We start from the raw sequence: 24,246 nt of genomic DNA on the forward strand, positions 1-24,246 counted from the left end.
TTTTTACATAAAATACCATCAGAATTTATCATCTCCAGCTTAGCTTCCTATGCATAGGGAATACAAAATGGGACTTCACATACCAACCTATAAATTCATGAAGTGACCTCTATGAAGAAAATATCAGTGGTAAATCCACCATAAAAGATTTCCTTTCAATGCTGTGTGTAAAAACTCATATTTCTGCCAGAGAATAAACTAGAAGGAATTTAAGCATGAAATATTCACCTATTAAACAGCACTGCAGCAAAATCTTTATATTTCAGATTACTTTTTGAAAAATGATGTATTTACTGTTTTCACCAACCTGCTGCCAGGAATGTGCACAATGACAGGTGAAAAACACAGAATGCATCCAGAGCCTCAAACTGCATGGTACAATCTGGAGTTATGCATTCAATTATAACAACAACAGATGTGGAAAGAGGAGTGGATTTCCAATGGAAAAGGGACAGTGCTGGACTGGAATTTTACGCTACAATGGAGAATGACTACAGGACGCATACAAGGAGTCAATTCTGGATAAGAGAAAATGAGAGGAGATGATTATTGACCCAGTAGCAAGGAGCTTGTTGGAAGGAGAGAGGATAGGCTCCAGGAGACAAGCAGGAAAATGTCTGAGGAGTGAGAGTGTCGTTTGAAAATCAAAGAGTACAATTCCAAACCAGGTCCTACAGCAAACAGAGCAGTCAGTGAGGACCTTGAGATGCATGAAATGTCATTTTTTCTTAGTGAGATTAAATCAGGTCTTCTGAAGGTGCTCTGCTGTCTTTGCTGCTCTGCCACATCTTCATGCTATGACTGCTGACACAGCATTCCTAAGATTTGCTTTCACCTGTTAGGCAAAGTATTGTCACTCAGACTGCTCCAGTCAGCATATGGCTGGAAACAGATGTGCATCAAATCCTGCTTTTGCTGTCATGCTGCACGGTTTGATCAGCAACAAGAACATGCAGGTCCAACCTGCAGATTCCTTACTGCTTGAGGCTTTGTTCCCCAATCACAAGCTCTGCTGTCAATGAGCGGGCGGTCTCTCCTGTAGGCTAAGATACATGTTAGTGCTGGGAATTGTTTGTTTGTTTACTTACAAAAATTAAAGTAGCTAAACAATTGCAAATTGAACTCTTCTGTAGTTAAACTGTGAATTCAACCAATGTTGTGGAGCAAGACTTCAAGAAGAATGTTTTAAGAGAAACACATTTTGCTTTTCCATGAGACTACTATGGCTGATTCTGTAGAAAGAAGACTAGGAATATGCACAACACACATAATGTATTTCCACTTAAGTAAGAGCAAGTAATGCAGCATTTCTCAGGGCTGTTCTCAAAGACTGAAAAGAAACATCGGCTGCTATTCATAGGAGGAGCTAGAAAACCAAACCTCTGGAAAAAAAAAAAAAAAAGAAAGAAAAAGACAAATGTTTTCTAGGACCTTTTCCATTTTGTTGTGAAAGGATAACTAGAGATTATGCTGTTCTTGGCTGCTTAGTGCTGTGGCTCTGCCTTTTATAAAGAAGCAAGAAAGGTGTTATTTAATCAGGGTTATTTAATCACTAGCACAACATACACATAGAGACCTGAGACCCTTTATATTTTCTTTTTATAGACTTCAAACTGTTGGAGAAATGCCTTACGTAAGGCCAGCAGTGCTTTTCAGTTGAATCATTCCAAACTAAATGGAGTAAACAAGGTTGGAAGACTCAGCTAAAACACTCATACGCTCAGCTAGCTGTAAAGAGGTCAACTTAATTAGCTGTGGGAGACCAGCCATTTGCAAAGCGGAGAAAAATATAGCAAAATATTTTTGATTTGTGTCAAAATTTCAAACACTATCAACAAACGTTTCAGAGCTGATCAGGCTTCAAACAAGATTTGCTAATCGCAAAGGTTGGCAAGATGTTAAAAGAACAGATCTTTAAATGCAGAACTGGATGGAGAAGGCAAAAATGAGGAGGAAAATATGAGTGGACAATAGAGTGCAAAAAATGTATATATAAAGTAAGATGCCTTTTTTTTTTTTTTTTTAATCATGGAAAGGATGGGACGCTGTAATTAGCAGGATTTGGCCAGTGGGCATGTGTGGGAACTGTTGAGTCCTGGCCTGAACCACTGATTGAGCACCTGGGGAAAGGACCCGCTCAGCCCTGGGAGCACAGGTGAAGGCAATTCAGTTGTGTGACCTTATAAAGAAAAAAAAAACATTTTGTCCCCACCTTGGCTCGATTTTTCCTCGGTGCCTACCACCAGCAAGGGACATAAAAAGTGGACTTCCTGAGGGATTTGGCTGTACAGAACCACAGAATTACTGAGGTTGGAAAAGACCTCTAAGGTCATCAAGTCCAACTGTCACACCACGCACACTGAACTGCATCTAACAAGTGCTACACCTCCATGCTTCTCGAGCACCTTCCAGGGATGGTGACCCTAACTCCTCCCTGGGCAGCCAGTTCCGACACATCGCCACTCCTTCTGAGAAGTATTTCCTAATTCTTCCTTCAGCGGCACCTCTGTCCCTGTGCCGTCTGCTCAGGGCTTCCCCAGCGCCTGCAGCCCTCCGGGTTCCCCTTTAGGCTGCGTGGGGCATCCCCCATTTGATGGGTCGCCGATGGGGATCAAGGTTTTAAATACCAGAAAGCTCTGATTTACGGCTTGCGTCGGACCCCTCACTCCTCAGTTCCTCAACAGCTTTCCAATTCACGACGTCATCTCGTGGAAAGATCCGTGTTTCCACTTCAAAGCTCAGCGGCGGGGGCTCCACAACACACCCGGCGGCCGTCCTTCAGCTCCCGTCAGCCCCTCGCCCTTCTGGTCAGCGGCGGCGGATAGCGCGGAGAGCAGAGAAACACCGTTATCGGCCCGGCCTTGCAGAGGAACCTCCACGCCACCGGCGGGGTGAGGAGGCAACGGGACAGACCCCCGCCCGCTTCCGCCGTATGGAGCCGGGGAGGGGGCCGAGTCACGGGGCGCTGCGGAAGAATATCGCACTTTGACAGTCCAAAACGGAGGAACCCCCCCGTCATCGCAGTCGTTTCCCCGCTGCTCAGCGGGAGCCACGTGGGACGGAACGGCGGTGATGGGCTGCGGGGCGGGCGGGAGGCGAGGGGTGAGAGGAGGCACGGCGGAACGGGACTATTTGAGAAGACCCTGGCGGAGCTCGTGGTGAGCGGAGTGATCCCGCCACCGGAGTGAGCGGCCCCGCGAGGCAGAAGAGGGCGGGGGGGCGCGTTCTCTGCGAGGATAGCGCGCCTGCGTCGCTCTGCGTTTCCAGCTCTCCCCCCTCCCCTTCCCCTGTTCTCCCCCCGCGCTTCTCTTCGCCGTGCGCGGGGTGCGGCGGTGCCCTCTCACCCGCCTTATCTCCATCTCTCGTTCCTCGCGCCCGTCCCCGAAGAGTTCTCCCCTAGCCATGGCCCAGATCCTGCCTATCCGCTTCCAGGAGCACTTTCAGGTGAGCTCAAGGGGAGAGGGAACGCGGGGCGCGGGCAGTTCCCTTCTGTCTCCCCGAGGGCCTCGGGGAGGGGCGGCCGCGGCCTGGTCCGGGTGGGGGAGCGCGCGGTGCGGGACCGCGGGGCGCAGCGCCCCCATCCACCGCCGGCGCGATTTGTGCACCGTCACTCGGGGCCGCTCCGGGAAGGGAGGGTGGCTCCCCACGCTTCTGGGGGGCCGTCGGCTCTCGGGGTGTGCGGGGCTTCGCTCGTCACCGCAGCGACCGTCAGCCTCCGGGTTTCGGGGAGCCGTGTGGCTGCGGGCTGGGGGTCGAGGGCCTGGGGGCCTCTGCCTGCCTTCCGAACACGACGATGTGGAGAAGAAAGAAAGCCCTTCTTCAAAATGACACGGTTCTGTCCTGATGGCCTGTGAGTAGCATCGGTGCTGGAAGAGGTCCATCGCTAATGGATGCCGTGCAGCCAAGGCGGTTTCTCTGTTCCTTCATAACCCGGTGCTAAGGAAAGGTTGGAAACGGGGTGGGAGAACAGCAGCCAGCGAGCATGCAGTGTAAGGCAGGAATTAAAGGAATTTGCTAAATGAATGAGGGAACAGGAAGTGGAGTTGGTAAGTCATCCTGCTGTCTCTGCACGGCCTCCTTCTGTCAAATCAGTCTTCCATCTCAAAATATGAACTGTAGACCCATCCTCTGGGAGACTTGGTACTGCTGCAGGCCTTGCAGCTCCTTTTTGGGGAGGGGTTTCGGGTGACTGTGAGAACTGCCTTGGTCATTCTGGGAGGAGACCAAGGCTGGAAAAAATGATTGGGCAGTGAGTTCCAGAAATATCTGCTCCGCCCCAGTGGGAGCACACACCTGCCTACTCGCTGAAGCTGAGAGTTTAATATAGTGAAGAATTACTCCTCCTCCCCCCTACAGGATAGCAGCAATTGCTGTAATACAGTTAATTCGTGGTAGCTACAGGGCAGCTGTCTGAGTAAGAAAGTGAAGGATCAGGGCATTTTTCATGTCAGACTCACCTTAGGGAGAAGCGTTTGGTTCTCACAACTTAAAGCTAGCAGGTGTCACTGATCTTGCTGGTTGTCTTTGGCTGTGCAGTGATGATAAGTGGATGTTATGCTTGATGTTATAGGTGCAGTGTCCTCCTTTGCATGTTACATGACTGTTTCTGAGGGCTAGTTCTGTCTTGCAAAACTGTCCGTATGAGCATTAGAGTACTTCTGGTTTGAGTCAGGGGCTAGTAACTTCCCCAGGGAGTCCCACTGAAGTCACATGCTATTTTTTGCCACCACCTGCTTTTGCTCCTAAATGTGATGATATTACTGGTAGGACTGAGCCTGTGCTGGAGGAGACTGAACAGGGGATCGTGGGAAACCTTAGGACCATGCCACTAGTGTGTGGAACTGGATTGTTCTGTGGGATTCACTCCTTCCTGCTCCCCTTCCACTCCCTCAGTCTGAGAGCAGTGGCTCCAAAGCAGTGTTCCACACTAGGAAACTGAGATTAGTGACTGGGACAGGAATTCATTAGCCTCCTCAGTGTTACTTCAGCATCTGTCTTTACATGACAGGTGAAATGGGGAGGAAGATCAGAAGAAGTGTGGGAGCTGGTAGTGTTTGTTCTGGCTGGATATCTGAAGTATGGTTTTATCAACTCTAACTTACATTGTATGTCTCTGCTCTAGGTGTGTTAACTCCTTGCTCCTTGTTGTTGGCCACTAGAGAGCTTTCTTGTGGTAAGAACAGGCCTTCACTCCTGTTCATAATGCTTCATTATCATCCAGCTTAATCCTTTTTTTTCTTCTCGGATTTCTTCCAAGGAATAGGTTTGGCTACAGTTAAATTGTCATATTTGAAATGAGTAGTATGACGGATCTACTACGCTGCTTTATGATGTTAAATCAGAAACAGTTTCTTATAACTGCTGTGTATCAGTGATTCTATATTGATTTGTTCTGCATCTTAATTCAAACTGTACTGCTTATCTGTAGATATTTTAATTAGTATGTCTGTAAGTAGCTAGAGTAGCTGTTAACTCTACTCAATTTCAAATTCGGCCTGGTGCTGATGGAACCTTATTTCACTTATACTAAGTCTACTCTATACTAGGCTAAAAGGTGGAATGAAGTATGCAGAAAGTGGTCTTTGGGGAAGCTAAACAAGTTGTGGTGCTAAGTACTGAACTCTCCCAGTCTCTATCTGGATAAACAAGTGTGGGGGGGGAAAAAAACCCTGTGATCTTGGTTCACATAAAATTGAAGGAGTATTAGGTAGACTGCTTACATTCCTTGTGCAGCTTGTTTTGTTTTATATTGATCATTTTTCTAACTGAACTGTACCTCCAAGGCTGTGCAGGAGGAATGACTGCTAGTCACAGTGCATGTGAAATTACAAGTTGTTACAGCTTGTACCTTCAACCCTGGTATGAACTTATGAGCAAACAGTAGCTACTGTAAGAGATACAGATATTGATCAGCTTAATACTGCCTCAAGTCTTACTGTTTAGGTCCACATAACACATTTAAGATACTGTTTTTAGCTGTGAACTGTTCGTAGTTCCCCAAAGAACTTGCATTTTACTTCCCTCAGAGACTATCATAGTTAAAGTCCTACAACAAGGGTTGGCAATAAGCTAATAGCTGATCATCTGTAGCAGAAGTATAGATTACTGCAGCCCTACTGTAATGATGAACTGCCAGGATGTACTATTAGGGTATAACTGGATCTCTAATTCCAGTGCTTCCGTTGGAGCAGTGAATTATAAATTTACTGGATTGCAGTTTACCATGTGTTTGGTTTGCCATTGGGCTTGATGATCTTTAAGGTCTTTTCCAACCTGAGCAATTCTATGATTCTATGAATGGGAATGCCATAAAAGACTAAACATGTTGGCAAACAGACTGGGACTACATTACTGGAATTCAGTGAACAAAATGTTCTTGATCTGAAATTAACTTTACTTAGTCATAGGCTTGTTCTTAAAAACTTAATTTCATCACGTTTTGTTGTGGGTTTTTTTTCAGCTCTCACTGGTAAAAATCTCAGCTAGCTCTGTAGGGAAAACAACAGTTATGCAAAGTCTTGGATTTCTTGGCTCTTTGTCCTGTAGATGGACAGGCACAATGATCAGTAGGCAGGTTTCTGCTTTCTCTGGAGTGAGTAATACAAACTCTTAACACACACACACACACACTTTTTTTTTAGTTGTTTGTGCTTATTTGTCCTTTATGTGTGAATTCTATACATTCTAGTTTGGTACTGAGAAGCTTAAGTCTGGTCTTAAAGTGATGTAGATTTACTTCTGTCACTTCATGGACAAAACCACTTTCTTCTTTTGATTAGTCTGAGATGTCCTCTTAAGGATTACTGTCTATTGTCCGATAGACATGATTGAGCTGAGCTGTAATGGATTTCCAAAGTTTGTTTTGGCTAGACATATGTGAATGTAAAGCATTCAGGATGTTTCCAGCTGTAAATAACTTCTTGGACTTGTATTCAGAAGGTGGAGCTAAATATCATGGTGACTCAGCTATTTAGTGTTGAGGAGACCGTATTTGCTTAATGGATTGGGATTACCCTGTGTGTGGTAGAGACTCTTTGAACAGATGGTCTAATCGCCATCATTGACATGCAGGAATGGATTTGTACAGGGAGTGGCTCTTTTTTTTTTTTTTTAAGACAAAAATGTAATTGTAGCTATAACTAAACACTGTGATCCTGTGGTCTTGCATGTTTCAGCTGATGTGTACTTCCTCTATGTCCCTTGCCTGCCAAGATGAGGAGTAACAACAGGAGGGCTGGCAGTGGGGACAGGATGTCCAATGGCTATATACAGTTCCTAATTGAGCATGTTGGTTTAACATTATATTGCTACGTGAGCTACATAAATGCTCTGAGAAACTACTACTGTGTTCTTAGTTTGTATTATGCTTTAAATGATATGTTCTTACAGAGCTGCTAGGAGGTAGTGCTTAATATTTAGATACCCATAGCCCCTGTCCAAGCCTTACTCTTTTGTAGTGGGATTGAAGCAACTGTTAATTGAAACCTCTGAAAAGTATTTCCATTAGAGCTGAGTGGCACTAAACTGAAATGGGATATTTTCTGAACCCCATCAAGTTATGTGAGCTCCAGCATTTAACTGATGATTTGTCCCAAGTATTTGGAGGTAGTACTGAGCAGACAGTAGATTAGTCTTAAGAACTTACCACTAGAGAAAGGGGTTTAGCTTGAAGACTTTGTGCCAATGTCTGAGTTGGTCTTTGCTGGCTCGGTCTTGATCACTGTTTTTCTGCAGAAAGAGTTGCACTCAAAAGCCCAATGCTTATTAAAATTCTTGTATACAAGCATCAGTAAACTGGAATGGGAGATTATTAAATTTCAGATGAATAGTCACATTTCATCCTACCTGTGGCATTTAAATAATATATCTCTGGCTAATTTTTTAAATCATTACAGGGGTTATCAGTATATGAACGTCCTTAAAATTATGTTTGATAGGCAATGATCTAATCTAGTCTGTAGTAATATTAGATGTGTTATCTGGGTAATTCCGCCTGATAGTGAAGAAGAATGCTGGCTAAATATTCCTTTCTTATGGTTGTAAAGAGTATCTGCTCCTGTTCTTATGTGTGGTCATAAGGAACATGCTTGTTGAACTGCTTCCATGGAGCACATGCCCTCTGATATGGATGCTTACTGTTGCACTGGTGGAAGTAAATCTTCAGTGCTTTCAAATTGCTAAAATAGGAAGCTTTTTTTTTTTATTATTAACTGAGGCAGTAATTACATGACCATCCTTTAGGAAGTGGTAATATTTTTGGCTTAAGAAGTTTACTGACTAGCCTAATAAGAGGATGGCGGCAATAGTCACGCACCATGTATAGTTAATTTCTGAAACTTTCTGTAGATGTTATGGCAGTTAGAACTGGAAGTTACGCCAGAATTTGAGGCAAAAACTTATTTCTTAGTGAAGATACCTTAAGTATTATGGCTCTTCAGTAGAGACCAGATTTTGCAGGGGATAAGCTTGGGCTTAAAGCTGAACTTGAACTAGACTAACACCTCAAGATTCTCATTGTACAGAGTGAGTGTCAAGTGGCTGTCATGAAGAGGGTGTCAAGCTGGAGCACGGTGTCTGAGAAGAGGCATTGGAGAGCTGTGCTTCTATGCCATTGCACTGAGTTAGGGCTAATTAAATCAAGACAAGCTTGGCTATCCTGTGATTAAGTCACTTGTGATGCTTTGCTTTATCAGTCTTTCATAACAGGTTATATTTTGGTAAGTGAACTGATTTCATGCCCAACACTGAGGTGTGAATGTGTAATTTTCAGTGAGTGTATGTTTTCAAGTCTAGAGCATATAATCGGGAACACTGAATCTAAGGGACTATCGCTTATCCTCCTTGTTCAGGGTCATAGATGACTTGGCTACAACTTGTATATTGGGTAATAAACTTTTGTATTACATGAATCTTCTTAATATGGAGACATTTTACCTTTCTGATACAGAAGCCTGTAATAGCTACATGCTCTCTGTACAGTTCTTGAAGCTCTAGTTACAAGTTGCTTCTGATACTTCAGTGTCTAAAATTTGATAACCTTTTGGCATGAATGGCACCTACTTCTGTTTACTAGCTTCTATAGAAGTATGTACCTATAAGCTGAGGAGACAGCTGAATGGGTCTTGATTACTGTGCTGACGTGTTTGTTCCTCCTCCAAATATCTTACATATGCATACATTTAGCTTGTATTGCATTACTGAAACTTATGTATGTCAAAATTAGCAACTACTAAGCTGAGTAGCTTTTCTTTAGTAAGTTGAAAACTGTTCCTGAGGTTTTTCTTGGGTGTGGCTCCAATGCAGTGCTGCATTTCTAAGCATCTCAGTTACATACCCAATTTATGGGTTAGTGAGCAGCTTTACATACGCTGCAACAAGCCATGGTTAGTGTGTTGGGGACCTCAAGGCCCCTGACTGAAGAATGATCCTGGGATGGAACGAAGTATTCTGACTGTTTTAAGGGAACTGATGTTTGTGGCTGTAGCTGCAAGTGTCTTGTTTTGTAGAGAGAGCCGACCTTGGTAGTTTATCTTGTTTTTGCAAAGTCTTGTTTTGCAAACAGGTGTTCCACTTGAGCTCCTTATTATGCATTGGCTGCATGGGTACAGCATGCAATGGAACAAACCTTGCAGACCCTGGAGAGAATCAAAGCAGGAGAGTGGCTGCAGTGGGGATGAAAGACAAAGTGCCCTTTGGAGCAGGGGATGCCCTGCTGGCGCTGCCTATAGCATCCACTGCCAGCATGGTCCTTCTGTCTCCTTTTGGTGGTTTGCAGTCTCTCAAGGGTCAGAAAGTAATAGTACACTTGCTTAGGGAGGTTCTGTTTCCTGCTTGCGGGGATTATCTAAAAATGAATGCCTGCGTGTATATGTTGACTAAAACCCTCTGTGCTGCTCTGAGAGCATAGTTTGCTTGCCTCTGCTCCTGAGACATCCTATCTCAGATTCAAATGTACCCTGAAACAATCAGCCAGATCAGAACATACTGAACAGCTTGTGACACTAGGTTGCTCCTGAAGTCCATGAAAACTACCAGAGATACAGTGAGCATAGTAACAGTGTTTGGGAGAGCAAATTTGGAACTACAGAACATCTGTTTTTAACAAAATCACAGCATAATGCATCTTTGCCAGTGATGAAGAGCCTGCATGCTATGCTTGTAAAAGTCTGCACCTGTAGGTTTGAACCACTGTTGCTGTTGTCACTGCTGAAATGCGCCACCCACTCCCACACTGCACTCACGTAAACTGTTTGGTCTCGATAAATGTTCAGGAAGCATTGATTAATGCTTCAGTAGGTGGTTTTTTTTTCCTCCATAGAGGACTTAAATTCCACACCTTTGCTTCATATGCAATTCCACATCAGGCACCATTTTGTGAGATTGCCCTTCTGCTGCCATCTGTCACCCAGCAATGAAGTGTAATGGAATATTGGCAGGAAGGTTCAAACTCTACTGCCATGGCATCAACATCTGCCTCTGATGTTGTGAGCCAATATAGTAAAATAGGCATTACTTTTGGAGCAGTCCTCTTGAAACGGTTTCCAAATTCCTGTATCAAAACAGAAAGCAATAATTTTTTTTGTGCATATTTCTCACTTTTCCCAGGTCTGTATTTAGCCAATCTATCAAAATGCAAAGTTATTTGCCATAAGTTGAGTTAGCACTACACTGCATCCTCCCTGTGGCCTAGACAGTGCCAATTGTACCCCGGTGTTTGGCTGTTGCTGAGTGATGGGTGTGTGCCTGGGGCTGGGCCAGGCTGTTTGTTCAGCAGGGAATAGCTGCTGCCATGATGGTGCAGAGCGGAGTTTGGACTGTAGGATGGAGTTAATCTCTTAAGAAGCTTCAGTAAAACTGAAGCTGCTGTTGCTTTGCTTGAAAAATCTGTGCTCTGGGGCATGAAGCAGGTCCTTGGGCTTGTCACTGTTGCATGAAATGTAGCTTACAACCATACCAAGTTGCTGCGTGAGGCACCGCTAAATCTGAGATATTACAGACCAGTTGAAACAGTGATCCACCTTCACTGTTGCCTCTTCTGGCTAATCAGACACTGGAAATGGAGGGAGACAAAGTTAATGAAGAAAGATGAAAGTGAGAAATCTAGGCATCTGCTTAGTGATACAGAATGACTTGAAGTTGATTTAAGAATAGCTACTTTGTCATGTGCCTGAACTCAAGTGATGTTTGAATTGACCAGAAGTGGTGAGGAGGAGCCGGCATTGAAATCTCTGCTTGTGCTGTTAATTTAAGTGAGGTGACTTCTTGGGCAAAGAAAGATGGAATAAGTGGTTATTTTAACACATCTTTCTTCGCTTGCAATAGAAAGAGTTAAGTTCAGAGGAGCGAGATGAACAAGTCCACTTATAAAATTAGGCCATTGAAAATGGTGCTGAACTGTATTTGTGCAGTCACACAGCGTTTATACTAAAGCTGTGAAATAACCTGGAGGTTTTAGTGCTGGTTTCTTTGGTGCTATGGGAGAAGAAGGAAGAGGCTGGATAGCAGGAAGTAGTTGCGAATTAAACAAACAAAAAAACCCCAAACAAACAAAAAAAAACACCCAACAGCAAACAAAACACACACAAAAACCCAAACAAAAACAGTTGAATTTGGTGCGACTGTGACATAGGAGTTCTTATTGTTTCATGACAGCTTTATATTGACTATGTCTAGAGGCTTATCTGAAACCTAAATCAGCAAATATCACTATGGTAGCATTCACATTTTGGTTGATGTAATGGAAGGTATATTTTAACAAGCCATGGTAGCTGTTAGCTGGTTAAAAAAAGGTAGCATAAATGCTATATAAACATAAGCTATGACTGCAATTTCAATGCATTCAAGGTTATTGTGTGCTTCAAGGGAAGTAGTTGGTGCTAGTCTCAAAGGAAAGGATGAAAGATGTCTGAGATATTCTAATCCGAATTGGGGATGCCTGGACCTGCTAATCACAGAATCACCAATGTTGGAAAAGACCCCTGAGATTATCCTGTCCAACTGTCCACCTACTGCCAATATTTCCTACTAAACCATGCCCCTCAGTACAACATCTAAACGTTTCTTGAACACTTCCAGGGTTGGTGGCTTTGCTGTCACCTCTGCCATCTCCTTCAGCACCCTCAGGTGGATTCCATCTGGCCTCATGGACTTGTTGCAGCCCAGGTGGAGCAGCAGGTCTCTAACAGTTTCCACCTGAGTCAGGGCATTTTTATTCTGCTCCCCATTCAAGTCTTTCCTGTCAGGGCTTAGGGTACCCTGAGGATAACTGCTCTGGCTTTTAAAGATGGATATAAAGAAGGCATTGCTAATCATGAACTTTGTCTTCAGATGAAAATAAGAGTTGGCTTACGTCCAGATTTTTAGTCCTGGCAGTACTATGAAGATAGAACGTGGTGGTCTAGCTTTGCTAAGGTGGACGTGGTGTGGTCTTTGCAGTGAAGGACAGGCCCTGGAATGAAGTATGTTTTTCATCTATCTATTGCTCTCTGTGTTCCTTTTCCTAAAGAGGTGATGTGGAGTTGACGGCTGGGAGGGATGTTAAAGGATTAAGACTGCTTCTCTAATAGTACTATAAATGCTGTAGATGTTGCAGTTGGGTATTCCTGGTGTCTTCAGGCCATTCCTTGGGAAGGAACTTAGCATTACAACCTTACCTTGGTATGCTTGTTACAGTATCTATTTGAGCAGATAAGCTGAGGTAAAACCTGTGAAGATAAGTGGTACTAACTTAGTACTTACCAGTTCTGGTGTATATTCAGATCAATGTAACAGTCTGTGTTAGACTTGTAATTGAATTACTGATGCTCCCTTAAATGTTATGGGAATTCTGCAATATTGATTCCATCTAGAGGGAGAAGGAAATAAGTCTGTCTCTATGTATGATGCGAGCAACGGAAACAAGGGATCAGATGAGATAGCAGGAAGAGATCTTACGTATAGGAACTTAAGTTAGAGAGAGAAATCTTCATGATAAGAATAATAAAGGACTGTTCCCTCTTTCTAGCTCCAAAATTTGGGCATTAACCCAGCAAACATTGGATTCAGCACCCTAACAATGGAATCTGACAAGTACATTTGCATCAGGGAGAAAGTGGGCGAGCAGGCACAAGTAGTAATAATTGACATGAGTGATCCAACATCACCTATCAGACGTCCAATTTCTGCTGAAAGTGCCATCATGAATCCTGCCTCTAAAGTAATTGCACTAAAAGGTGAGTAACCCTTTATTCTTGTAATATGAAACCTACTATTTAGCTTTATTACTGCTCATGTATGCTCTGAAGCGTAAGAGCTGTGTAAGATTTATACGAAGAAAGTATAGTAAAATAATATCTTGCCTGCTATATTTTGGTTGTGAATATTTCAGTAATCTTTGGATGGTTTGCCTACCACTAGGTGAGAGATGCTTGGCACTACTGCCTACTGCTTTCGCTGAGTATAAGTGAATGTTCAGAGAACAATGGACACTTGTAGGGATGAGTGGGGGGAAGACTAAAACCGCTCGTGCCCTCTGCTCTCTACTTACCTTTGCTGTAAGTGCTTACTAGATACCAACAAGTTGTTATATGGCTGGCCAGTAACTATATGAGTTAGCATAAAAGTCTGAATGCATGGACTTGTTTAGTTTGATAACCTTGAGAACCTACAGATGAAAGACCTCATACGTGGTGTTTATTTTGTCTTTAGGTAGTGCTCTGAGCCCCCCCCAAGTATTTTTTACTATATTTCTTTTCTTAGATGAGTAATTTCTAGTACTTAATTTCAATAACTATTTGTTACTGGCTATGTACTTTTCTTCTTGTATCTTGTGTAAACAGATGGTGAGTGTACTTTGTTATTTCATGTTTAGTACCACAGACTGGTCTAATCTCATAAAAAGTACTGAACTTTGAGATAGCCATTTGACAGTTCACTTTGTAGCCATATAGAGGATCTTAATCCTCAACTGGTATTATAGCGGAAGTGTTCTCCATTGGCATCTTGCTAACTATTTGTCTGTTTTGACTATTGACTGTACCAAGTGGAAGAGTGTTCTGTGTGTGAAAATATATATATATTCCATTATATATATATATTCACATATTCCATTTTATTTATATATATATATATATATATATAATGGAAGTACAGTTGATAGACAAAACCATGTGTTGTGATACTTCTATGAGAGACTTCTGTTAGCGTGTCCTGTGTGCTATTCATTTCTTCCTAAATGTGATATTCAGTGTGAAGAGTTGTGATGAATTTCCTTAGGGGTCTAAGAAAAACATTCCTCAAACTGACACAAACTGTAACTTGCTGTCTATAATATCAGACTTACACTGATATTAGGTGAGAACTGATGTGTTAACATTTGACTTTAGCTGTAATTGTGGTTCAGTTGAGATGTTTTAACATCTTGCAAAGGACTGAATTACTTGGGATGTGGTTTAAGTCAACAATGAACAGATCTTTTTCGGATTTGATTTCACTATCCTTAACCTCAGATCCTTTTTAACAACCCTTATTGGCAGGGAAAGTGCCTTTTCTGTACTGGCAGAACTTCACCTAGCTCTTAAGGAAACAAGATCACCTGTTTTTTAAAACTCACTCATGCTAACTGAACAGATTATCATCAGATTGTAAGAATATCACTTTTTTCTTGCCAGTGTTAGACTTGACTGTGTTGGAGGCAATTCTTGAGAGCCCCCAGTCACTCCAGAAATATGGATTGATTCTGTTCCTTCATAACTCGAGGGCATCAGAGTGCACTGTGCACCGGTATCCACCAATGCCTTATATTTCAGTGGTTCTGATGTGTGGATTCGATGGCCTGGCACAGTCCAATAAACTCTATTATCCCTTCCCCCCCTGACTGAGGGCAGGGCCCCTCTATTCATTACCTGTGGTAACCGGAGCTACTGCACTGGTGGTTGATCTGCTTGGTAATTCTCTCACCCGTGCTTGTAGTACAGGAGTAGCTTGGTCATGCCACTTCCTCATGTCTTCTCCATGGTTACGTCAGTAACGCCATAAGGCAATTTGTGATGTAGGATTCCTTACTGGAAAGCGTTTGCCTCTAACAGCTGAGATTTTTTGATGGTGCACATGAGAAGGAGGGTTCATCATCTTTAGTTAGTTGGAGTCGCATTAATTTGATTAGCTCCTTCATTAGACTCTTTTGATTATCCTGATCTTCATCAAGCGTTTCTGATACTACTACAGGTTTGTCATGATTAATCAGTAAAGACACTTACTCTTGCATTTCATTCAGTTGGTCCATTATTTGTGAGATGGTGGGAATGGAAGCGTGAGCTGGGGATAGCTGTTGTTTGTAGCTTTGGGGCGTAAAAATCAATTCAAAAACTAAGGGTCTTCTCTGTTGGTCCTGGTATCTGTCAAACGTTGCCATTAGTGTATCTGTATGCCACCAGCGTATCTGTCTGGTGCTGGTGTTGTGTGTTTCTGCCATATATCAGGCATTGTCCTCACTCTCTCAGGGTCATTGTCTTGGCATGGGTGGTTAGGAACAAAGTTAGGGTCATACAACATTTCCACCACAGCTGTTTCCCTAAAATACTGAATACCCTTTTCAACTGTATCCCACCTTTTCATCACAGGCTTTAAGCCAACTTTGAAGGTGTAACTTTCCTTCACGGCTATTAACACTCGTTCCCAGAGGGAGGCAGCCGCATCCAAACATCGACTAATTCCTCTGTCAATAGCTGGATCTCTGGCAATGGCTCCTAGTTGGTGAGCTTCATTACCATCTAGAGACAAGCTACTGGCTCCGCCGTCCCAACAGCTAACTAACCAGGAAACGAGAGTTTCATGTGGGCGCAGTGTAAACTCCTTGAGCCTTGGATTTCAGTCATCTTCAGAGGTCGACGAGTAGTAATAGAGACTTCCTCTTCATCACTCTCTTCTGCATGTCTCTTAGTTTTTCCTTTTGCCTTTCTCGATGATGGTGGTTCTGAGGAGGGCCCCTCACCTGGATCTTTCTCCACTTCCTCCTCCACTGCTTCTTTTTTCCGTTCTAGACGTGAAGCCACTCGTTTCCATTTCTTGCCTTCCATAGGGGCAACTGATATTTTTACTGGTGTCTCCTGTAATTGATCAGATTTGACTTGGAGATTCTCCCCTTTGGCTTGAACCTCAGTTCGGAAACTCTCTCTCTCCAGAATAGTGTTATGTAGGGCGCGGTAAGCACAAGCCAAACCCCAAATAAGTTGTACCTCCTTAGATTTATGTAAGCTGCACTGTGCTTGACTCAAATATTGGCTTAGTTTCTCTGGATCCCACAGGTGTTCAAGAGTGAAATCCCATGACATTGTGGGTCCCCATGCTTCTAAGATTTTTCCTAAACCTCTCCATATTCCCTGCCAGTCAGCATTGTCTGGTTTTGGAGGAGATTCCTTCCGCTTACCATGCCTGTATTGGAATACATTCAGTGAGATTGATATGAACAGGGCTACGCCCACAAACGTGAGCATAGTATTTGAAAAACGTCTGATAAACTGAGAGGAAAGCCTGGAAACTGGTCTGAACATTGTGTGGTTTGTAAAATTAGTTATTCCATTTGGGATGTAGTTGTTTGTAAAATTAGCCATTCCACCTGGGATGCAAATGTAAAAATTTAAATCATACCACATTGCATATAGGTACCATACAGGTGCTTCCATCAGTGCCCTTATGTGGTTACATATGAACACAATTCCACAACAAGTAATGATGACATTGATGATTGGCCAGTAGGTAGCGAGTAACACCATAGCTTTTAATCCCTTACACAGCGCCCCCATGATAAAGAGTGGGTTCATTGCTGGTATCTGCTAAAAAGGGATTAATGAATTGAAGCTAACAAGAGAGAAGGGGGAGAAAAAAAAAAGGCACTACCCAGACTAAGCAATGCTCAAAGTTTACATATATCCCAGAATACTGGCAGTATGCCTGGTCTTTCAAGGTCAAGTTTTCCAGCACAAAAACCTGAACTGATAATGCTCCCTAACGAAGCTCTCTAAGACCAGAGAGAGAGATTTTTTTCTAAAAGCTAAAAAGCAGCTATGCCCCCATTCTCCACCAAAATTTAGTTAACAGAGTTAACTAGATCAATCTGTGCCTGTGACAGGGGGCAGTAGGCCTCTGCCCCCCCCCCCCACCCCCCCTGATACCACAGAATGGGAAGGAAGGAAAGGAGGAAAAAAACATGACAACTGAATGCAATACTTGAGGTATCACCTCACCAGTGCTAAGTACAGAGGGTTGGTAACTTCCTTGCTCTTGCTGGCAATGCTATTTCTGATACAAGCCAGGATGCCACTGGCCTTCTTCGGCAGCTGGGAACATGGCTAGCTCATCTTCAGCTGAGTGTCAGCTGATACCACCTGGTCTGTTTCCTCTAGAAACAATCTTCCAGCCACTCTGCCCCAAGCCTGTAGCATTGCCTGGGGTTGTTGTGGCCGAAGTGCAGCACCCAGCATTTGGTCTTGTTGGAGTTCATCCCATTGGCCCAGCTATCCAGCCTGTCTACATCCCTCTGTAGGGCCTTCTGACTCCTAGGCAAATTGACACTTCCTCCCAACTTGGTGTCATCTGTGAACTTACTCAGGGTATGCTCAGTGTCCTCATCCAAGACATCAGTAAAGATTTTGATTGGGACAGACCCCAGTACTGACCCTTGGGGAACCCTAATTATGACTGACCACCAGCTGAATGTGACTCTGTTCACCACCACTCTGCACCTGACCATCCAGCCAGTTCTTTACCCAGAAAGGACATTTCAGAAATATGCAAGTAAAGGAAATGCAAACCAATACTCTAGCAGTCTGAGCCGGGTGTCTTGTGAACAGCAAATGGTATTTCCTAGAGCTAAATTCTCTCATTTGCAGCTAAGTAAAATAACACTTTGACTTCCTGCAAGACACAGAATTCCTTATTCTTTGAAAAGGAGTTGTGTCAGTTATATAAGTTGTAAGTCTATCCCCTGCTTCTTCTGGTGATTCAGAGTTGGCTCAGTTATTTTAGTTGTAATTCTACCCTTGTTTCTTCTGGTGATTCAGAGGAACGCTGAAGTCAAGCTTAAAGCTTCAGTGTGGTTGCCCAAATTGTGAAACAATAATCTTTTATAGAACTAAAGCTCCAAGCCTTTTTATAAACTTTCTAACCTTTTTAATGCCCTCTCCAACAGAGCCCATCCATTTCCCAGATAAGTGCAGAGCCTGTTTGGTTCCAGCAAAAAAAAGAAATGGAAGCCATGGTCTGGCTATTTCAAGAGCTGTCGCAAGTCTGTTGCTGTTGGCTTCAGTCTGGGTGATCTACAAAAGCTACTAAATTGACGCAAACTAGAGCCATTCTTTCTATTATACTGAATTATATCAATTAGATGACTATAATTTGATATCCCAGTGCTGCTACGTAAGCCAGAATTTACTCAAACAGTGTGCTTAGATAGTTTATAACTACACCTTGTAGTTAGTCAGAATGTTTTTGCTTGTCAGTTGTTGGTTGGAATGTCATGTAAGTGTCCATAAAGACACTTTTTGCTTTGTGGCTGGAGAAAGTTAAGGGTTGGGATGGGTTTCCGTTTTGGTACGAGTCAAGTATCAAAGGACACTTGGGTGTGACATGGCAGTAACTCTGCCTGTAAGATCACTAACTAGAATAGCAGGTTAAGCAGAATTGTAAGTAGGCAAACTACAGGATGGCTATTACAGTAATTGATCAATGATGTTTCTTGGGTTTTGTCATACCAGCTGGAAAAACACTTCAGATTTTTAACATTGAAATGAAAAGTAAAATGAAAGCCCACGCTATGGCGGAGGAGGTGATCTTTTGGAAATGGATATCTGTGAATACAGTTGCCTTGGTGACAGAGACAGCAGTCTACCATTGGAGCATGGAGGGAGAATCTCAGCCCCAAAAGATGTTTGACAGGCATGCTAGTCTTGCAGGCTGCCAAATCATCAATTACAGAACTGATGAACATCAAAAATGGCTGTTGCTGATAGGAATTTCAGCACAGGTAAGTTACTTGGAATTATCATGCTATGAAAATGGTCAGGAGAGCTTTGTTCTGTTTTCCTTTGCTTATAGCTGTTATTTCTTAACTTTATATTCTTTAGATCAAAGCTTCAAAAATTCCTATTTTGGAAGAATAACCTGACCTTTAACATGATTAAAACATTGGTGGAGGGGATGAGAGGCAGTTGTCTCTTCTTAGTTAAGTGTCCCTAAGGTCTTGTTCTATAAATATTTGAAATTTTATCTCTAAAAGCTGTCTTTTTTTTCCTTTTTCCCCTAGCAAAATCGCGTGGTTGGTGCAATGCAGCTCTACTCTGTTGATAGAAAAGTCTCCCAACCTATAGAGGGCCATGCAGCAGCTTTTGCGGAATTCAAAATAGAGGGAAATGCCAAACCTTCCACCCTCTTTTGTTTTGCTGTGAGGAGTCCTGCAGGAGGCAAGGTAAAGTTTGCATCTGTTTTCTTGTTCTGGTATAGCACAGCTCATTACTAGTAGAACTTCAGCAATCGCATTGTTCAGCTGACTGAAGAACAGCTTGTGAACCATATATGCAGTATATTCAATTGGTATGTAAATGCTTTATTTTAATAGAATAGAAACTGCTAAAAATCTAAGTTGCTTTAGTGAAACTTAAGCAAAAGAACCAATGTAGATATAATGAGAACTGAGATCAAAGCATCGAGTTATGCTCACATACATGAACGTTTTTATGTAATGAAATGAAGTAATCAAGCAGCCTTTTGTCTAAAATTTAGTATAGAAGAGACTAGGTAAGCCTTAGCAGCGTGGGTAGGTTTGCATGTAATTGATAGTGAGACTCAACCACAGTTCAATATCCTACAACGTTTGTTAGCAGTCTGTAAAGGGCGGAGGTCACATCACAACTTTTTTATTCTTTCTATTCTTATATTTTACAAATTGTTGATAAATTGACAAGTCTCACTCAAAACATCTGGAACAAGTTGAGTGCCTTGAAATAGAAATATACAGTATGCTTTCATAGAAAACATTATTTAGCTTTTCCTGGTATTTGCATTATTAAGTTCTGGTTAAATTATTCTTTTTCCTCTCATAAAAATCTGGAGCACAGTTCCCCAGTGTATTTCTTCAGGATTGGACAGATACTTAGTGGCCAAGTGTGACAGATGACTTAATCAGCTTATGTGAAGATTGAAACTTCTTTCATGTGACTGGATTTGCCAGTGATCTTGTGACATGTACTCTTTTTCTTCTTAGCTTCACATAATTGAAGTGGGTCAACCAGCTACTGGAAATCAGCCATTTGTTAAGAAAGCTGTTGATGTGTTTTTCCCACCTGAGGCACAGACAGACTTTCCTGTGGCAATGCAGGTAAATGTTTGACCAAAAAAGCAAATCAGCGTAATAGCCTGGCAAATAGCAGGCATCTGTCATTAAAAATAAAAAACACAAACACGCTTTCTACAATTGCTCTGCTGTTATTCTTCCTAACTTTGGAAATGGTGTTAATGGATTTATGGGAAGCATACTAGATATTAAAACAGTAACTCTCACATAAATATGTAGGCTGTATTTATCTGAATAGGTGAAGTTTTGTCTTTTCTTTTTAATACAACCAAAAAAACACACAAAAAAAAAATCATTTGCCTTCTGGTAGAATGTCTCTGACATCGGTGAGAACTTTTTGAATAGCTAGAAAGTTTGACGAGCTTTTGCTTTGTCTTAATAACGGGAGTTTGAAAGTAACTAGATACCAAGCATTGAAAGCAGTCTGTCAGAACAGCTGTACTCTAAGTTCTTGTCTAATTTGATAACGCTTGTTGATAGCAGGATAATTCTGCTTTTTTCAGGCTATTGAATTGTCTACTAATTGTTAGGGTTTTAGATATGAGTGTTACAGTGCTTGGCATTTCATCTACAGTTAATGTCATAAGACAGAGTGGAGAGCCTTATATTAGTCTACCTCCTATAGTAGCAACAGAGAAAAAGATACTTTAGGATATTAACAGGAAATTTTTTTTTAGGAAAAGAACATGACTGGTTACTTTAACAGACCAAACTTCACTTAGCATATGAAAAACAAACCATCTTGCAACTGCTGTCCAATCTAATATACCAGCTTTGTGAATAAACCAAGATAAGCCTTAATGAACTGAGGTAAACAATGCAAACTGTGCATGACAGGTTTCATGGTCTCTGAAGACTTGGTCCAAAGTAGAAGTACTTCTGTCTAAATACAGTGTTGGCTTGAAAGCCTCCTTGGCTTTGAGACTTGACAGCTAAACAGTAGTCCTCAGCAGCTGAGCCTGGTTCAGGTTCTGCTGGTGTTTTGATTGGTTCTTGCTGGAAAAGAGTGGGATTATCACACAAGACTTCTGAAAAGAAACTTGTACTGGCATATCTGACCTGAATACTGATTATGCCCAAGTTATATCCCTCATCCTCATTCATTACAATAGTATGGTCTTTGTTGCAGATGAATCTTACTTTTCCTTCTGCATGTGTTCAGTGGAGGTGTGGCTCTGAATGGCTAGCAGAGCCATTCATTGCTTTGAGTTTGTAATGGAGAAGCCTGAAGCTGTATTTGTTCCTAGCGTTAGTGCAACGGCATGTCACTGCACTACTGTCTTGTGACGAGGGTAAAGGCAGTTGTCTTAACTGTTGCTGTGTTAGTCTATACTAGTAAAAGATTATCTTTTGACAGATTGGAATTAAGCACGGTGTTATCTACCTGATCACAAAGTATGGATATATTCACATGTATGACTTGGAGTCTGGAGTTTGCATCTACATGAACCGTATTAGTGCCGACACTATTTTTGTCACAGCTTCTTATGAACCTACCTCAGGCATTATTGGTGTCAACAAAAAAGGACAGGTAACTAGTCCAGTAGTCTGTTTTTAAGTCTTCTAAGGCTGAGATGGAATGTAATTAAACCTAATGAGTGACTTGATACAACAAACATCATTGCAGGGATCAAGTAACTACTTGATTTTTATCCATTTTTTTAACCTCTCCTAGCACAGACTGCTTGAAAGGAGAAACTGACTTGTTTTCTTTTTGGATAATCTGCTGCTTTGCTGGCAGGCTGAATAGATACTCAATTGCTGTGTTATATACAGTAGTATTGGAAAGGACAGTAGGTCTTAGGTACACCTTTTATCCTTTCCAGGTGCTTTCTGTATGTGTTGAGGAAGACAACATTGTGAACTATGCTACAAATGTTCTCCAGAATCCTGACTTGGGTCTGCGTATGGCTATACGTAGTAATCTTGCTGGTGCAGAGGAATTATTTGCCAGAAAGTTTAACACACTGTTTGCTCAAGGAAGCTATGCGGATGCTGCTAAAGTAGCTGCATCTGCACCAAAGGTGAGTTATTCTAAGGGTAGAGGTTAGAATCCATCTAGATTGCCTTAGCTTAGTTGACTTGCACTTCAGCACTTGACATTCAAGAGCTAAAATGCTTCAATACTAACCTAAGCTGTCTCTAGTTTACTTCATTGTTCTGTCTAATATATTCTCCTGTATACCATCAAGGAGCATCTGCCATACTTTTCTAACACAGACTTGCTGTGGGCACTGACTTCTTTCTAGAAGGTCTTTGGTTTAGGTTTGATCTAAAATCTCCACCCTGAAAGATTAAGAGTAAATTCTTCAGTGTGTAGATGAACTTAACACCTGCTGTGGTGGTGGTGGTGGTTGTTTTCTCTAACACTACTCAGCTTTAACAAATTAAATGTTACTTCTCCGTATCGTGTGCCTCTACAGGGAATTCTACGTACCAGTGATACAATCAGGAAGTTCCAGAGTGTACCAGCTCAGCCAGGGCATGCCTCTCCACTGCTCCAGTACTTTGGAATATTACTTGACCAGGGACAGCTGAACAAGTTTGAGTCTCTGGAGCTCTGTCGCCCTGTTCTACAGCAAGGCCGCAAGCAACTTCTGGAGAAATGGCTGAAGGAAGACAAGGTAGGCCTGATCTTGATGCTAACTTAGTTCAGCTGCCTTGTAACAGTTGAGTGTGAACTACTCTTTTGTTCATACTACATATATGGATAGTTGTGCTTGACAAAATATCACTTGTCTTCAGCTGGAGTGTTCGGAGGAGCTGGGAGACTTGGTGAAGACAGCTGACCCAACCCTTGCGCTCAGTGTCTATCTTCGTGCTAATGTGCCAAACAAAGTGATTCAGTGCTTTGCTGAAACTGGTCAATTCCAGAAAATAGTACTGTATGCTAAAAAGGTAAAGTTGTTTATCAAAAGCTGCTGGATTCTATCTTATGTTTAATGTGTACATTCTCAAGTTATCTTCCATGGGAAGTTTGATTTCTCTTACTCAAAAACAGGATAAGTAGCAAAGATTAAGAAATAGCAGAATTCATAGTATGTGACTAAGGTCTAATGGTATGGTCTATGAAAGTTAAAATCAGAACCTCCAGAATTCTGTATACTATCAAATTATGAACTGGCTCAAGCTTATTATAAAAAATGACTCTTCCTAAATTGTTAAGGAAGAGATTTTTTTTGACAGAATTTAAGTAGTTTGTGTGATGTGCACTTATAAATTTAGGACTGTGTATGATAATGCCTTGAGACTCTTGATTTGTTTCTAGTAATTTTCTGAGTCAACAAGAAAATTGCCCTAGAGTAAGTTCAGTTGTTAAATAAGCAAATACTGAATTTGTGTTAACATACAAATGCTTTTGTCTGAGAATTCCTGGAAGATGGAGAATAGGCGTTACAAGCTTCGGTGTGGCTCATAGCACTTATGCTACAGATTTAGAAGGCTTAAAATCTTTAAAGCTTTCAAGATATGGATGACTCTTCCTGAAATCTCTAGGTTGGCTATACCCCAGACTGGATCTTCTTGCTGAGAAGTGTGATGAGAGTCAGTCCTGAGCAGGGCCTGCAGTTCTCTCAGATGCTGGTACAGGATGAGGAGCCACTGGCTAACATTAACCAGGTGATGCCTACAACAAGAGCACTGGTCTCTTTCTAGACAGAGGTAATAGCATAGTACCATTTTGGGAACTGGTAAGGCCAGTTCAGATCTTTAGTTGGCTTGGTTAGAAAAGGGACTAAACTAGTCAAGTTTGGTTGCCATTAGAGGCAAGTGTTCTCTAAAGTTCTTGTGCAAGCTGGCTCTATTACAGTAATCTTGATCCTGAATCTGCCGCAGTCTTAGTCTAAGCAATAAAGAATGTTACTGTCAGTTTAGAAGGCTCCTGCTGACTCTAATAGAGCGCGTGGGAACTCTTACGGTAG

The 24,246-nt window shown here is 42.2% G+C and overlaps 2 protein-coding genes across 5 annotated transcripts in view; one reads left to right on the plus strand and one right to left on the minus strand.

Moving 5' to 3' along the window:
• Positions 1–2,500: 2,500 nt before the first annotated feature.
• The window catches only part of LOC116228740 (clathrin heavy chain 1), a 40,715-nt gene continuing 18,969 nt past the window's right edge, over positions 2,501–24,246 (plus strand). For 2 of the 4 annotated variants that reach the window (XM_031592856.2, XM_031592855.2), the window contains exons 1-10: positions 2,501–3,444; positions 13,004–13,211; positions 18,732–19,000; positions 19,280–19,441; positions 20,237–20,350; positions 21,684–21,857; positions 22,153–22,350; positions 22,750–22,950; positions 23,072–23,224; positions 23,822–23,944. In XM_031592856.2, the coding sequence (XP_031448716.1) occupies positions 3,403–3,444; positions 13,004–13,211; positions 18,732–19,000; positions 19,280–19,441; positions 20,237–20,350; positions 21,684–21,857; positions 22,153–22,350; positions 22,750–22,950; positions 23,072–23,224; positions 23,822–23,944 (1,644 nt within the window). In that variant the 5' untranslated portion in view covers positions 2,501–3,402. Of the gene's footprint in view, positions 3,445–3,629; positions 3,851–13,003; positions 13,212–18,731; positions 19,001–19,279; positions 19,442–20,236; positions 20,351–21,683; positions 21,858–22,152; positions 22,351–22,749; positions 22,951–23,071; positions 23,225–23,821; positions 23,945–24,246 lie in introns of those variants that run through there. The other 2 variants (XM_031592854.2, XM_090120772.1) reach the window with 2 other exon arrangements.
• LOC116228742 (uncharacterized) lies at positions 10,560–17,425 on the minus strand. Its single transcript, XM_090120773.1, is given in 3 exon segments — positions 10,560–12,844; positions 14,883–15,836; positions 15,839–17,425. Coding segments are annotated over 2 exon segments (1,407 nt in total). The 5' UTR covers positions 16,800–17,425; the 3' UTR covers positions 10,560–12,844; positions 14,883–15,390.

Source organism: Phasianus colchicus, chromosome 18, assembly GCF_987193195.1.
Source record: "Phasianus colchicus chromosome 18, bPhaCol1.hap1.1, whole genome shotgun sequence".
NCBI classification, from domain to species: domain Eukaryota; kingdom Metazoa; phylum Chordata; class Aves; order Galliformes; family Phasianidae; genus Phasianus; species Phasianus colchicus.